We start from the raw sequence: 15,414 nt of genomic DNA, 5'->3' as shown, positions 1-15,414 counted from the left end.
CCATTATTAAAAGCAGCCTCTCAGAGCACAACAGAAAATACTATCTTCATCCCTTGACTGCTGTTCCTCTTCCAGGAACTGTGAGGCAAGTATCTGAGCTCTTACTGAAATCTGTCTTCAAGCTGTGAAACCAATCTGAGCCTTTCATCTTGTCTTTCCGCTTGCTGTAAATCCCTCTCTGTTTGGTACTGGACTGCTTGTTGGCTCTGCTGAGAATGTCAACCATAAGTTCATCACAGAAATTATTCCTCTTGCACCAGTCCGTGATGGTACGGTGATCCAGTCTTCTACTCTAGTTGTGCAAGTTGTCAAGGATACTATGATCTGCAGAGGTTGATGGTCCTGGAAGAGGGGAAGAAACAGAAGGTTATTGTCTCAAGTGTGTCAGTACATGAGCACGAAAATTCCTTTTGGAATTTCAAGGGCATAAAATGTTACTTTGTAAAACTGTACTTCAGTATATTGTCAGAGGGATGCTTCAGACTACAGAAGTTCCCTAGACACAGCTGGGTTAAAAAGAGGTGCATAGTTAAAACACAACCACTTTTTTCTAAGAATTGCAGACCAGTTTGGACTGTGGAGGAGGGCAGTTCATAGAATCATAGAATATCAGGGTTGGAAGGGACCTCAGGAGGTCATCTAGTCCAACCCCCTGCTCAAAGCAGGACCAATCCCCAATTAAATCATCCCAGCCAGGGCTTTGTCAAGCCTGACCTTAAAAACTTCCAAGGAAGGAGATTCTACCACCTCCCTAGGAACGCATTCCAGTGTTTCACCACCCTCCTAGTGAAAAACTTTTTCCTAATATCCAGCCTAAACCTCCCCCACTGCAACTTGAGACCATTGCTCCTTGTCCTGTCCTCTTCTACCACTGAGAATAGTCTAGAACCATCCTCTTTGGAACCACCTCTCAGGTAGTTGAAAGCAGCTATCAAATCCCCCCTCAGTTGCCATCTACATAAGCTGTCTCTGTCATTTGAGGCATTCCACATTTTGGAGGACACAACAGTTCTGGTGGTTCCCAGATGCAGATGTTTATTCCAAGCTGCTTATGGGGAAGCCAACTGTTTTTGCCACTGTGAAACACACATCTATGAGTGGAGTGGGCTGATGAGCTACCCAGGTGCCCTGAAAAATACGCCCTTCCCTGAAACATGACTACCTATCTGGAGTTCCTGCTACTGAAAAAGTTTGCAGCCATCAGCACCCAGGATGGGGTCAAAATTCATGAGGGAGTCAATAGGATGCTGTGTTAGCATCTGCATGTATTCTGGGGTCTTCAGGTTATGGTGCGCTACCATTAGTTCCAGGCTAAGCACAGTACCCAGCACTTGGTCAAAGCCCTCATAAAACAGATGTGACGATGACGGCTTCTGATATAGCCTTTTTGACTGCCTGCAAACACACAGAAACTCCACTGGCATCCCCTTTCCCTCTCCTACCCCTCAGTAAATTTCTGGACTGCATTGAGACCTCCAGACCTATTTCAGACACATGATTTCATCACCCATGGAGCACATGCACTACGTTTAACTGAAATGACTGCATTTCAGTTCCCCCCGCCCCCCATCCTCCTCTGCAGTTCAGTATTTGCAGGTGGCTTGTTACTTCACTGAATTGGTACGGCGTGATTGCAGGATGGGCAACGTAATGTTCTCACTTTTTAACAAACCAGCATGTCCTAGCACAAAAATAAAATTGCCCATTATTAGTAAAACATGACTTTTGGAGGCTTGTCACATTTGTGCTTCCTGATATCCATTTTAAATTCCAGGTTGTGGGGGGTGGGGTGGGGGATACTGAGGAGCTGGCCTGCAATCCGCCGTTGGCAGATAGACTGCTGCCCAGGGCTTGCACTAATTTTTGCTTTGGTTCATAAAATGAAAATCCTTTCCATAGCTATAAATTTAAAAATGAAGCCAGAAACTTCCTTAGCTATGAGGAGACTTCTGCCTGTTCAGTTTCTGCTGCTGGTTCCATGGTGAGTTGCTTCTCCAGGGGAGGTTTTCAACAAAAAGCTCCTCTGAGTACAGTCTAAGGATGTGCTGCAGCTGCTCCTGCGACAAACCCTCCTCCAGGACTCGTTTCATCACCAGAGTCACTTTGTTGGTCTCATCTGGAGCCTGCTGCTGGCTCCCATCCATTCCCATGCTAGATTCTGGGGTCCGCAGGTCATCGTGAGCTACCGTTGGTTCCATGCTAAGCGTAGTACCCAGCACCTGGTCAAAGCCCTCATAACAGACATGATGGTGAATTCTTCAAGCGATGGTTCCTATTATATTTCACTGAGGGTTTACATGCAACATGCATCCGGAGCTGGAGAATTTGAAAGTAGTAGTGTCTATTGGTTCACAAATCTTTTACCTTTTTAATTAGAAAATGGACGATTCCCTCCACATCCTGAAGGATTCAAGAGCCACACTTTGCTCACGGGGTATCTGTACACTTTTGTGCCCAAGCGTACATTCTTCTGCTCACCACCCACAAAACAATAGTACAGGACTTCCCAGTTTTTCCACCAGAGGTCGTAAAAACTACCACACAAGTGCCAAAAGACCGAACCATCTCACCCCCTAGGTCCACCTTCACAGCCTTCCTCTTCACACGTGCAACCCTCTCAGAAAAGATACTTCTGAGGAACACTAGAGAGCTGTCCTCCACCTTGTTTACTGCCATTCAACCACACCACCCCCTTCGGGGGTCATCTAGCACTCTTTGTACCAGCTTGGAATGCAATAACAACGGACAAGTTGGTGTGAAATGTCATCCACTATGGCTGTACAATCGAGTTCATCACACTACCTCATTCACAATCCCCTCCCCAATCCTTCCTCAGGGACCACACTTACAACAGCATCCTCACCAAAGAGGTGGACTCCTTACTACAAAGAAGGGTGATAGTCCAAATGAACTGCTCTATCAAGGGGTTCTAGTCAACCTACCTCCTGATACCCAAAAAGAAGGGCAGGGTGAAGACCAATCGTGGATCTCCATCTCAGTCACTTCATCCACACACCCAAGTTTCACGTGATCATCTTAGCCGCTATTATCCCGTCATTAAAAGATGGCATGTGATTTGTGGTCTTCGATATGCAGGATACCTGTTTTCACATAGACATCCATCTGGCCCACAGACAATTCCTGAGGTTCATGGTAGGCCAATAGTGTTTTCAATAAAGGGCTTGCCTATTCCTCCTTGGCCGCATGGCATTGTGCATGTATGTCACCGCCTTCGCTTGTCTCCACCTCCTTCTCTGCCTCCAGATGTGGCTTCACAGTGTCTACTCACCTACATGACATGCCAGATAGCTCCCCCTGACGTACTTTCGTCCATCTAGTGGTGGACAGACCCATGACAGGTCTGTGTCCTTTCTCCCATCCTCCCCAGACAGGACAGTCATCACAGTGCATCCCACGTGGAAGGTGAGCGCACATGGGAGAACACATGACACAAGGAATGTGGACCCCACGGGAATCAAGGATGCACATCAGTGTTCTGGAATGTAGGGCTGAAAGGGACCTCAACGGATCATCCAGTCCAGTCCTCTGTGCTGAGGCAGGACCAAGTAAACTTTGATAATTCCTGATAGGAATTTGAACAACCTGTTTTTAAAAGCCTCCAATGATGGAGCTTCCACAACCTCCCTTGGTAGCCTATTCCAGTAATTAATTACTCTCATAGTTAGACAGGGTTTCTTAATATCTAATATAAATCTCCCTTGCTGCAGTTTAAACCCATTATTTCTTGTCCTACCTTCAGTGGATATGGAGAAAAATTGATCTCAGTTCATTTTATAACAGCCCTTAACATATTTGAAGACTTATCAGGTCCCCAACTCAGTTTTCAAAAGTAAACATACCCAGTTTATTAACCTTTCCTCATAGGTCAGGTTTTTAAAACTTTTTATCATTTTTGGTCCTGCCTCAGCACAGAGGGCTGGACTTGATGACCTGTCCAGGTCCCTTTCAGCCCTGCATTTATATTCTTTGATTTTTCTGGAGGCAATAATTAAAGATTCATTTTACTCCTGTTCTCTTTCTGTAATCCCTCCCTCCCCCATCTTCCCCAATCCCTTGTGGAGGTGGGATTTTATTTCTCTTTGTTTTTGGACCAAATTATTAATAGAATAGCATACTGATATTTGTGCCTCAGCAATAGAGAAGCGTGCTATCCCTGGTGATGAGGCAGTTTCATTTTAGAATGTATTCTAGTCCTACTTATCTGGATCTTTTTATCTTTATACTACTGAATTATTAAGAATTACAGGCAAGTTATTTTCCTAAGATAGCTAAACACAAGTTTTTTGTATTAGTATCAGTTTAGAATATAGTAGCAATATTAACTTACTTAATATTGAATGAAAAGGCTGTCTTTCCATCCTGTAGCGCTGAAATTGTTTCCTATTAACAGGATTTCCCTTTCCTTTAGCAATTTGATTCTCGTCTAAACAAAACTTGGCTTTAGAGATAAGGATGTTATAGAATTTTTACTTCCAAGTAGCGTTATATGAAAATAAGTTTTCATTGTTGTATAGAGCATCCATAGACTACCAATTAAAGAACATTCTTCAAAAATTCTTATACAATAGTAAGTGCTTGAAATGTGTAATGACAGATGCGTGTGTCTACAAATGAGTTTGGTGGTGGCACTTGCAGGGAAAGATAATGTCTGTACAAAATATGTTGTGTGTGGATACTAAGTATTATATCTGAAAGTTTGGAGGGACTTGTTTACTTGCTGATAGCTTCTTGCTGTTTTTTTAGGGTAATTATGCAGCTATCTTGTCATTTTTTCAATTGTTAAGATTTTTAGTTGTTGTAGGTTTTATTAATAATGCAATGTTGGTGTCTTGGCAATTAGTTTACTATCAAGACTTTTCTCTGCAATGTAGATGCAACTCAGCAGCTTCAGAAGCCTAACTGCATTGTGTTTGGAGGGTACTAAAATTGTATCAGGCTTGCCTTCACAAAACTAATGATGGTATAGTAGCAGACATGTATCTAGGCATATTTATACAGTCTTTGGCCTGATGGCATCTGAGTGCCTAAATATAGCACTAAGCATGACCTAAAAGAAGCTGCACTTTTTCCTTGGTGTCTCCAAGATGAAAAAATTCTGCCTAGTAATCCTAGTACATTAAACATGGAATTTGGGGCCTTTATATGAAGTTACCATTTCTACATGAACCTAAGCCTTAAGAGTAGCTCTTAGCAGTGTGATTTTGCTGCACGTAAATGACTGACTAGAAATGACACGTTGAGATGTAAGAATTTTCGTACTCCATGGGCTGCTCCACAAATGTATTTGTAATAAACTCTTTAACATCCCCATCTGTTCCCACTATCTTCTAGCAAAAGAGAGAACAAAATCAGACGCTAAAACAAATTGCAAGTTTTTAAATTTGACTGACCAATTTTCAGAACTCCTCTTTGGGTCCCCAGTCAGTGGTGCTCTATATCCGTGAGATTAAATCCAAAGAGTGAAGACTTTCAATTAGTCAAGGTTTGCGTCGATTGTGTTGCAGGTGCGTTGATTCCATTGAAGCGCATGTGTCCTATTTCTGTGTAACTAAAAACATGGAGGCTCTATGAGGAAATACTGGATGAGAGAAAATGTCTGGCTGGAAGAAACCTCAGAAGTCTCAAAAAAGATATAAGGCTCTCTGCACAGGAAGGTAGGCTGTCTCCCCTGAAGCCCTTTCTTTTCCTCTTACAAGAAAGATGGCTTTCTGTCCTTGATTTGGATAGCTATAGACACGAAAGGGAAGCTGTGACCAAGTTTTGTAGCTGGGTGCCCTCCATGAATTAGTGGTAGATCACATAAGGAAGTGAAGGACATTTTAATTCTATTCTGATTATCTTTACATTTTAAGATAGAGTAAAAGGTTAGCAACCAAGGGACTCGGCCGCCTTTTTGTTCATGTCTATCTTGTTAGGTTAGTTTTAGAGAAACTGTTTACTCCCTTGGTTAGAAAGTTCTCTGGGTTAGAATTTTAAGGATGGAACTCAGTGGTAGGTGGTTTTATAAATCATATCCAAATATTACTGAACATTCATAGCAAAACGTAAAAATCTTTGATTTTAAAACTATATTCTTCGTAAGAATGAGAGAATTCCAAAAAGCGTAAATAGGAAAGTAAGAAATTGTGCATTAAGCAGTACCAGAATTTGATGATCAGCTAATATTTGCCCCTTCTTCTAATGTACAGAGTGCTTGCTCATTAATAGCACTATAAAGTACATAGAATTATTAACCCCAGTCAATAGATGAGGTAATATTTGAACTTAGTCTGCTAGTTTTCAGTGCAATGCCACTTCCCCTAGGCTGGAAGGGTGTTTCTCCTGATCTTCCTTTCCTTTCTAAAGATCTTGTCTGTCTCCATCCAGTTCTGTATAGCCGTTTTAGAACAATGGCGAAAAAAAAATCAGTGGTATCTGGGAGCATGCATATCGTAGTTGGAACATTGAGAAATTTAAGGAGAAAGCCTCTAACAAGTTCTACAGCTCATATGCAAATGGGATTTTTCCCCCTCGCAGTTTATAATTTGACCAAATCTGGAAGGGTTTTCATGGGGACAGTAATACAGTAAAAAGCACCAGTCTGACCCCCGGACTACCCCCTGCAAAATTTCAAGTTACTGCATCATGGCACAAGAGAGAGATGGTGGTGATTGTTAAGTCTGAACTTTTTTTACAATGCAAAACTTTTCAGTAACCTTCTTGGAAATTGCTACACTGTGTGTGGTTGAGTTTTCAAAAAATAAATTGAACCCCAAACTCCAAACATGGAAAATCCCAACCCGATTAGTTCAGGTTCGCTAAAATTAAACATTTGAACCGTTTTTTTATAATGGGAATTTTTAGGCGGCCTTAGAATAGGTGTTTCTGCTTCATGTATGATGCATCAGTAACAGTTAGCCTCTGTAACTATGTGAGAGAGTCTGTCTACACTACAGGCATCACTGTAGAGCTATAGTGTAGATGATTCCTACACTGATGGGAGGGATATTTCTAGTGATATAGGTAATCTATCTTCCCCGAGCCGACAGAAGAATTTTTTTTCTACCTAACCATATCTCTGCTGGGTGTTCAGCTTAACTACAGCGCTCAGGGATGTGAATTTTTGTCACACCCTTGAGCAATGTAACTAGGTCAATCTAAATTTTAAGTGTGGACCAGGCCTGAGCATAAGTACCAGTGATTAGTTATAATATTCTAAATTAAATGATTTTTCAAAACTATTTAGAAACCCCAGTCACATTTTTCAGTGTTTTCATAACTGAATGATGCTGGAGACTCTCCACAGGAACTGCCATTTTATTGACACTACCCAGGAGGAAGTCCAGTCTTACGAAATTTAAGACACTAGAAATACTGTTCAGAATCTGAATGATCCCCGCATTTCAGAGTCTGCTGGGACTTCTGCTGGACAGTATCATAACAATACGATTCCTGGAATTGCTGATGTAAACCAGGCACGAGTGATTTTATTACTGTTGTCTGTCCACACTATCACTTCCAACCATTCTAATACCAGTGGAGTGCTGCCCGATGGTAAGAAAACTTGTAGTGTCCAGTAATAGGAAGTGCTGAGAAACTTAAACCTTCTCTATGCCTCCAAGTTATGTAGCCAGTAAAGTCTTGTAGAAATGGCTTTGTGTAAGGGATATTGCCTGAAATACAGGCACAAGGAGTGAACCCCTATGACATGTGGGGAAGAGCATGTTGATGTCTTCCCACACAGATACCTGAGAGGAAGCCAGACTGGCTAACCCACTTACATAGACCTAATTAATGGTACAGTCTGCATCACAAAATGTGTGTGCTAGGACTGATTTACACCACAACGCTAGTGCTAGACCTTGCCTGTTGGCAAAATCAGTATGAAATATTCAAACTTCGTTAGGCACCGCGTCTTAATTGTACTGTATGTTGGCACAAACCATGTTTGGAGACAACAGTGTCTCAAACTGATTACAAGCACTAAAAATTGTAGGGTTGATAGGGTCTTAAAGCTTGCAATTTTATTTCTTCTTCTATCAAAGGAATAAAAAGCGCATCACGCTGGATAGGCACATGACCTGGATGTTTCAGCTAAGGCCACTAGTAATGAAATGTCTTATGTTGGATTATGAGTGTGGGAAATCCACACCTCTTAGACTTGTTTCAGACTGTCTACATATTCAGTGACGTTGTGTACAATAGAAAATGTACCGGTTTTGCTGGTATACCTGTACCAGTGATATCCCCAGTGTGTTAGAATAAGCAGGACATAGGTGTTCTAGCACTGTCATAAAAACTGGCTTAGAGCAGAATTAGATGGCATGGTGGTTAAAAACATCTGCACCCTATGTAAGAGCATTTGTGATGTTGCCAGAAAATTAGTACAAAATTTCCTAGTATTGACTCACATCATGGGGTAAGTCTTTCAGGTCTCCTATGCTGAAGAGGATGTCATAGATAATTCAGTGTGTTTCACAGTGTTAAAATCAAAGTCTCTGACTGCACTGGATGTATTCTGTAGTTGGGAAGACTTTGGAGTCGGGCTTACTGAACAGGGCAGTCACTTGTTCATGAACGGGAGTTGTAAGTGGCATAGAGTTAAAGAACTAACAGTGCTAGCTTAGTTGCATGTTGTTTTCCAGGCATAGAAATATTAACAAATTAAATAGAACGTGGGTTCTCAAACTTCTATATAGTGTGGATCAACTCTTGATACAGAGATTGTTGTAAACTCCGTTCCCTCCCAGTTGTGACATACATCCCAATATTTTACATTGAAAAGAAATACTAGGCAAGTATTAATTTCAGAGATCTAGCTGGAAACAAAGAGAGAGGATCATGTGACCAACCAGCTTTGTGGACTACCAGCAAGTATTTTGTGAAATATCTGTGGTCACCAACCACAGTTTGAGAAACGCTGAAGTAGAGCTAATACCTAGCTTTGACACCTAGGACAAACTTTAATTAAAAATAAATGGTAAAAGTTCTTTTCTACAAGCTGTGCTAGGATCACTAATAAGAATTAACAAGCTGACTAAGTGTTTATGGCAGCGCTATTGGTATTTATTCCTCCTGCTCAAAGGTATTCCTTTCTAGGATAGCACAGTGAGTAAATATCTATTTACAGCCAAAATGATTGTTTTACAAATCAGTTCAAATAAGTAGGAGCTCAGACAAAATAAATAGGACTTGTTGGATAGAGAAAATTCACTCACTGGGGCTGGCAAGGAAAATAGCCAAGAAGGCTTATTATAGAGACAAATTAGGAGTCTTTGCACTTCCAAGTTTCAGAAGACGGTTTAGAAAAGACATCAGCAAGGAAAAGTGTGGAAAAATCCGTGCCCTTCTATTCCATTCCATTCCAACTACTTTCCCTTATTTCTGCTTGCACAGCAACAGGTTGTAAAACTTCTGCTGCCTTTTGTGAGCAGATTTGTCAGCCACTTGTTTAAGGCATAAACTATGGAAAGTCTTCCAGTAGGAGCCAGAAAACTCTCATAATGGAACACCTAAAAATAAATAAAAACGAGATGGTTCTTTGAGAAATGTCCCTGTGGATGCTTCATTTCAGATGCGCATGTGCCTTTGATCAGAGACTTTTGGTAGCATTACCTGTTTGGTCCGCATGTGCACCCTACTTATCCTTATACCCCTTACCAACGGTACATGCGGCAGTGTCAGAATTGAGAGCAGTTTGTCCTTTTCAACTGCGTTGGCCTGAGACCGAGCAAGACTTGAGGTCCCCATTTCTTAAAATAGCTTAGCTGTCCTGTGTAATTTATTGTAGGTGGTAATTTTGTTGAGTTGGTTTACTAGTTAATTTAGTTCTGTATATAGTTTGGGGGACCTTTTGCAAGTTTGTTAATTCTTGCACAGACACACACACACTGTGTTCCTGAGAGGTTCTCTTCTTTTCTGAAGTTCATTTTCCATATTCTGGAATATGCCTAATTTTCCTGGGGTTAAATGGTGCCTAACTTGTCGGGAGTCTATCCATGTTAGTGACTGCCACTCTAGCTGCCTTCACTGCCTGGGGACACCCATATCCCTTGTAGGTGTCGAGTTTGTATTGGGTTCAGGAGTAGATCTAGAAAAAATGGGAAAATAAAGCTTAGATTTCTCATGACAGTGCTCCCTGCAACCTTGATCAGACACATGCTCAATACTCTTCCCCCCCCCGCCCCCCCCCATATAATGGATCTTTGGTAACAAAAGTGCCCCTTCACCCTCCACTGTAGCCCACTCAACTGTTACTCCTACTGAAGAAAAGACTGGAGAGAGGGGGAACTCTAAAACTTCAACAACAGCAACGAAAAAAGCTCTAGATTGCTTCACGGAATAAGCAGTAAGAGGTCCAGGTCACCTCGGAGGCCTGCTATTTCAAAGACCACATGTTCTAAAAAGAGTACAGCTGAGGCTTCAGGTTCTTTCAGTATCAATGGCCTGTACCAACCAATAAGGCTTTGAGCGACTCTGAGACCCACAGTAACCATCACGGCTTGGTACCACCAGCTGACACATGCCTGGCACCATCAAGACAACAGAAGAGACTTCAGAGCCTTAAGACTACAGAACCTTCAGCACCATCCATATCCTCTACAGTAAGCAAGGCTACCAGGCACCTAGATTGCCCCGAACTCTGAGACCAGAACACTGCTGGTACTGACACCACTTAGCTTGGATTTTTATCACCCTCCTCGTATTCAATTGACCCCAGTACTACAGGAATTTAGGCTCCCTGAACTCTTCATTTCTGATGAACCTGAGTCCCTTCTGCTCATGAGTACACAGTATCTTTCAGTAACCCACTTGTCCCCAGTCTCAAAGCACTCCCTGGTATACCCCTTCCCCCCAGGCAGAAATGCCTTTAATTTCTACTCCATCAACTTCCCTTCCTTTGGACTATGATGAGGGCAGTTATTCAGACTAACACCTTTGTGTATGGTTTGCTCAGTTACCAACCAGAGCTCTGGATGTTGGTCTCTGATAGAAACTCCAAGATAGATGTGCACAGGCTCCCTGGTTTTGAACCCCACTGGGTGTCCCCTGCTTCCAGTATGGCCCCCCTCAGTCATTCTGGGATCCCTGGGAAGCCTATAGGAAACTGTACTCTAGTACATCTAGATCAGGTGTAGGCAACCTATGGCACTCACACTGCCTGGGTCCTGGCCACTGGTTTGGGGGCCTCTGCGTTTTAATTTAATTTTAAATGAAGCTTCTTAAACATTTTAAAAACCTTATTTACTTTACATACAACAATAATTTAGTTATATATTAAAGACTTATAGAAAGACCTTCTAAAAACTTTAAAATGTATTACTGGCACACGAAACCTTAAATTAGAGTGAATAAATGAAGACTCGGCACACCATTTCTGAAAGGTTGCCAACCCCTGATCTAGATACTCATTCAGTGTGAGAACTAGCAGAAACAAATGTCCATTCTTTTTGATTCCTCCTATCGCTGTCCTCCTCAGCAGGAATTCTTTGAAGAACAAGAGATGTGAGCAGATGTGGAAGCTACTCCTCAGACTAACATATCTTCCTCCTCCTTCGTGCTCAGACAACTCTAGGCATGAAAAGAATTGCCGATTCCCTGAAAATCCCTTTGTAGAGATCTGTGAGACCTTACACAAGCTAGTGGATATCCTCTCTGCTGTCTCTCCTGGTAGGGTAGCTTTACCCATAAATGAGTCCTCTAGTCCAACAAGCCAAGGTGATATGGCAAACCTTGACTAATGTGCCCCCAACTTGTGAAAGGATGGACAGAGAGAATTTTATTCCATCTAAGGGTTCTCAGTACCTATTCTCAACCCAGCCCCTGGTTTGCTGGTGGTCAATGAATAAAATAGCACCATTTCAGATCCATACCACCTCAGGATCAGAAACAACTCATTCGCAAAAGTTATTAATCTGCTACATTGTAATTTAGTATTGCTAATTATCAAGCTTTAATAGCTAAATATAATTAAACAAACTACCCCAAATTCAATTCCTTTATTGATCATCGGCCTCAAGAACAATTCCAAACTATCAGCTCGAAATAGCACAAGGACAGCATTGGAAACATCTTTTAATGAAGCTGACAAGGCAGTCCAATCCATGTCCACAGCAGTTGTCATGGGTTGTGCCCCCTGCCTATAATATTCAGGAATCCTAAGAGAGGTCCAAAACACCATCTAAGATCTCCCCTTTGAAACTGTTTAATGATTCCATTGATGAGTCCTTGCACTCTTTGGAGGACTCAGGGCCATCCTCCATTTGCTTGGATTGTAAACCCTTGCAAACAAAAGAAAATGTAGCAGGTCACAGACAGCACAGAGATCTCGCTGTGTTCAATTTTTGGTCTGTTGCAGATTCATAGATTCATAGATATTTAGGTCAGAAGGGACCATTATGATCATCTAGTCTGACCTCCTGCACAATGCAGGCCACAGAATTTCACCCACCACTCCCACAAAAAAACCTCACACCTATATCTGTGCTATTGAAGTCCTCAAATTGTAGTTTAAAGACCTCAAGGAGCAGAGAATCCTCCAGCAAGTGATCCGTGCCCCATGCTACAGAGGAAGGCGAAAAACCTCCAGGGCCTTCCAATCATTGATCATTGGAACCCCTTAGGAAAAGGCCTCTGTTCCGAAAGAGGAGGCCTCCAACCTCTGCTGTGACAGCCCTTGTCTTTGGGCAAGTGTGACGTTCCTCTCTGGTGTTGTCTGGACTAGTGATATGCTAAGCCACTCCAATCCTTGACTCTGGGAGCCAGCCTTACCCTGCTCTGCTGTGAGAACCCCCACTCCTGGGCTGTTCACACACAGTCTCTGGCATGTAAGCTGCTCCCAGCTACTTGCAAGCAAACAACACTTGCCAATATCTCCGGTCCCAGATACAACCCTAGGAACCTCCATCTTGCAGTGTCCAGTAATGCCCGCTGGATGCTGCAAGCTTAAATAAGTTCGTCAATTTAACAAAGAAATTGATGTGTACCAGGCTTGTTATCCCAAAGGGAGTCTCTGACACACTTCAAACCAAACACACTGTTTCAGGTAGAATAAACAAACAGATTTAAGTTAAAGCATAACAAGTTAGATTTGGTCAAATGAAATAAAAGTAAAATGGATTCTAAGCTGATCTTAACAGTCTTAGTGTCTTTAAAAACTTAGATGCATCTCACCACAGGCTGGCTGGTTACTTTTCAGTCAGACTTTCCCCTTTGATCAGCGTTTCAGTTGCTGCATGGTGGTGATGTCTATAGATTTAGGTGGAAGAGAGAGAGAGCATGGCAAAATGTCTCCTTTTTATCATGTCCTTTCTTTCCTCTTGGCTTTGCGCCCCCCCTCTCCCTTTCAGAGTCAGGTGAGCATTACTTCATCGCAGTCCCAAACTGCCCAAAGGAAGTTGCTGCCTAAGTCAGTGTCCATTCTTACTTGAGGCTGGGCTGGGTTCATCCTGTCTATGCCCTGACAAGGTGTGAACTGTCTGTTCTTGAAGAGTGTTTGCATGGGCTTGCTTTAAGCCATGAGGGTACATTTTCAGCTTCAAACTGTATACATGAAATTATAACCTTACTGTAACAATTACTATAACGTCGCTATAACCATGCTCAGTGCATTATGAGCCTTCCGAAAACACTCAACATGACAAAATTTGCATTGGATACCACACAATCATTTTATAAAGATGAACATGGGGGTGTAGGGTGTTCCCCCGAGGTACAGAATGTTACAACAAGCAACCATTTTGATTACTTTTGAGGGTTGCAGATCATCAGCTGCATTGTTCTACCCACCTACTCCAGCCCTTTGAAAACATTTTTCTCATTTGTTTCCATTTTGGGAACTAATCACTTCAAACAGGTGGGTTCTGGAGGTTGTACCATTAGATTACGGCATATGCTTTGTTTCCATTCCCAATCCCGTTCTCTGTCCCTCTTAAGGGACACTTCTGAGACAGGAAGTTGTCCCTCCTAAAGGTATGGCTAGAAAGCTAGTTCTTACTCCTGGGAGAATTCTGTGCCAAAAAGTTAAATTCTGTACACAATATTTTTAAATTGTGCATATGTTATTTGTCAGAATAACACAATATAATCACACCAGTTTCTGTTATTTTGGTAATTTATAGAAATGAATAGAAATGGGCTGTTCAAGAGCAGGAGAGAGTCATCTACTAGAAAAACATACCTATAGAAATGGAAAAGATTCCAACACTGGTGCACTTAGTCGGGTCTTTCCCCTGTTGGCTACATTCAGTCACACGTTTTGAACTGCTCAGCTTTGAGTTCTGTTAAAGTTCATGTAGCTGCTATTACTGTCTTCCATTCTCCGGTGGAAGGATTTTCAGTATTTGCTCACCTACTAATCTTGATTAATTGAAGGCTTTGCATCTCTTTCCGTATATCACAGAACCTACCCCAGCATGAGGTCTGAATGTTGTCCTCAACTCCCCCATGAAACCACACTTCAAGCTGCTAGTCAAATGTTCCCTGTTAAATTTGTCTGAGAACTGCCTTTTTAGTGGCAATATCTTCCCTTAAGTAGGGGCCTTAATGGCTGAACCTCCCACAGTGTCTTTTATAAGGAAGGGTAATCCCAAGGGTCGGTCCTGGGGCCGGTTTTGTTCAATATCTTCATTAATGATCTGGAGAATGGCGTGGCTTGCACCCTCAGCAAGTTTGCAGATGACCCTAAACTGGGAGGAGTGGTAGATACACTGGAGGGTAGGGCAGGGCTGGCATTACCATGAGGCAAACTGAGGCGGCCGCCTCAGGTGCCAGATTGTTGGGGGGGGGGGTTGCGCCACTAGGACCCAGCGTGTAGAAAATTGTGTCTGCTGCTGGTCCATATGTATTCTCTCTGCTCTGGATGCACAGAGATGGTGGAGTGCTGTGCTAGAGGAAGGAGGGCACAAGACATAACGGGCAGGAAGGAGAAAAGGTGAGAGGGAATAACAGAAAGCAGCGGGTCCTGCAGGGAGAGAGAGGAGGAGGAGCCTCTTATGTACCTCTTTAGCACCCCCAGGAGCCTGGACTGATTAACACCAGCTTTTCAGGGAGCTTCCTGTTTCCTGCTGCTTCCCTGAACATACTTGAGGAGAACAGGCAGTCAACTGAAGTAGTAGGAGCCAGTTAGGCCCTTAAGACGCTGATATTTTCCCTCACTCAGGCCCTGCTACCAGTCTGCTTATTTGTCCCCTTCAATTGAGTGTTGAGAGCCACTATAGCTGGCACAGAACAGCAGTCATGAGTGAAAGAATAAAACTCCCCTCTGGGGCAGCATTTAGAAAAAGATAGAAAAGCTTCTTTTGCTTTCTATCTAAGCAGGAAGGAGCTCTCTTGAGATAGACACAAATGTTCACGGTGAGCCTTCCGGCCCCAGTGAGGATGTGAGTGGTGAGGAGATCCCTGATCTTCCAGTTA

The 15,414-nt window shown here is 42.6% G+C and overlaps 1 protein-coding gene across 12 annotated transcripts in view; it reads left to right on the top strand.

Annotated features, from left to right (window-relative positions):
- NAA16 (N-alpha-acetyltransferase 16, NatA auxiliary subunit) overlaps nucleotides 1-15,414 on the top strand; it is a 110,554-nt gene that overhangs the window by 64,293 nt on the left and 30,847 nt on the right. The window contains exon 10 of one of the 12 annotated variants that reach the window (XR_005224699.2): nucleotides 5,526-5,675. The exons of 10 other annotated variants lie outside the window; for them this stretch is intronic. Coding sequence is in view for 1 of the 2 variants with exons in the window: in XM_043533478.1 (XP_043389413.1) it covers nucleotides 5,526-5,534 (9 nt within the window). In the remaining variant the exon portion in view is untranslated. Of the gene's footprint in view, nucleotides 1-5,525; nucleotides 5,680-15,414 lie in introns of those variants that run through there. One more of the 12 variants, XM_043533478.1, reaches the window with a different exon arrangement.

This window comes from Chelonia mydas, chromosome 1 (assembly GCF_015237465.2).
Source record: "Chelonia mydas isolate rCheMyd1 chromosome 1, rCheMyd1.pri.v2, whole genome shotgun sequence".
NCBI classification, from domain to species: Eukaryota; Metazoa; Chordata; order Testudines; family Cheloniidae; genus Chelonia; species Chelonia mydas.
The sequence above is the reverse complement of the archived record's forward strand: the minus strand, read 5'-3'. Positions and strand labels throughout refer to the sequence as shown.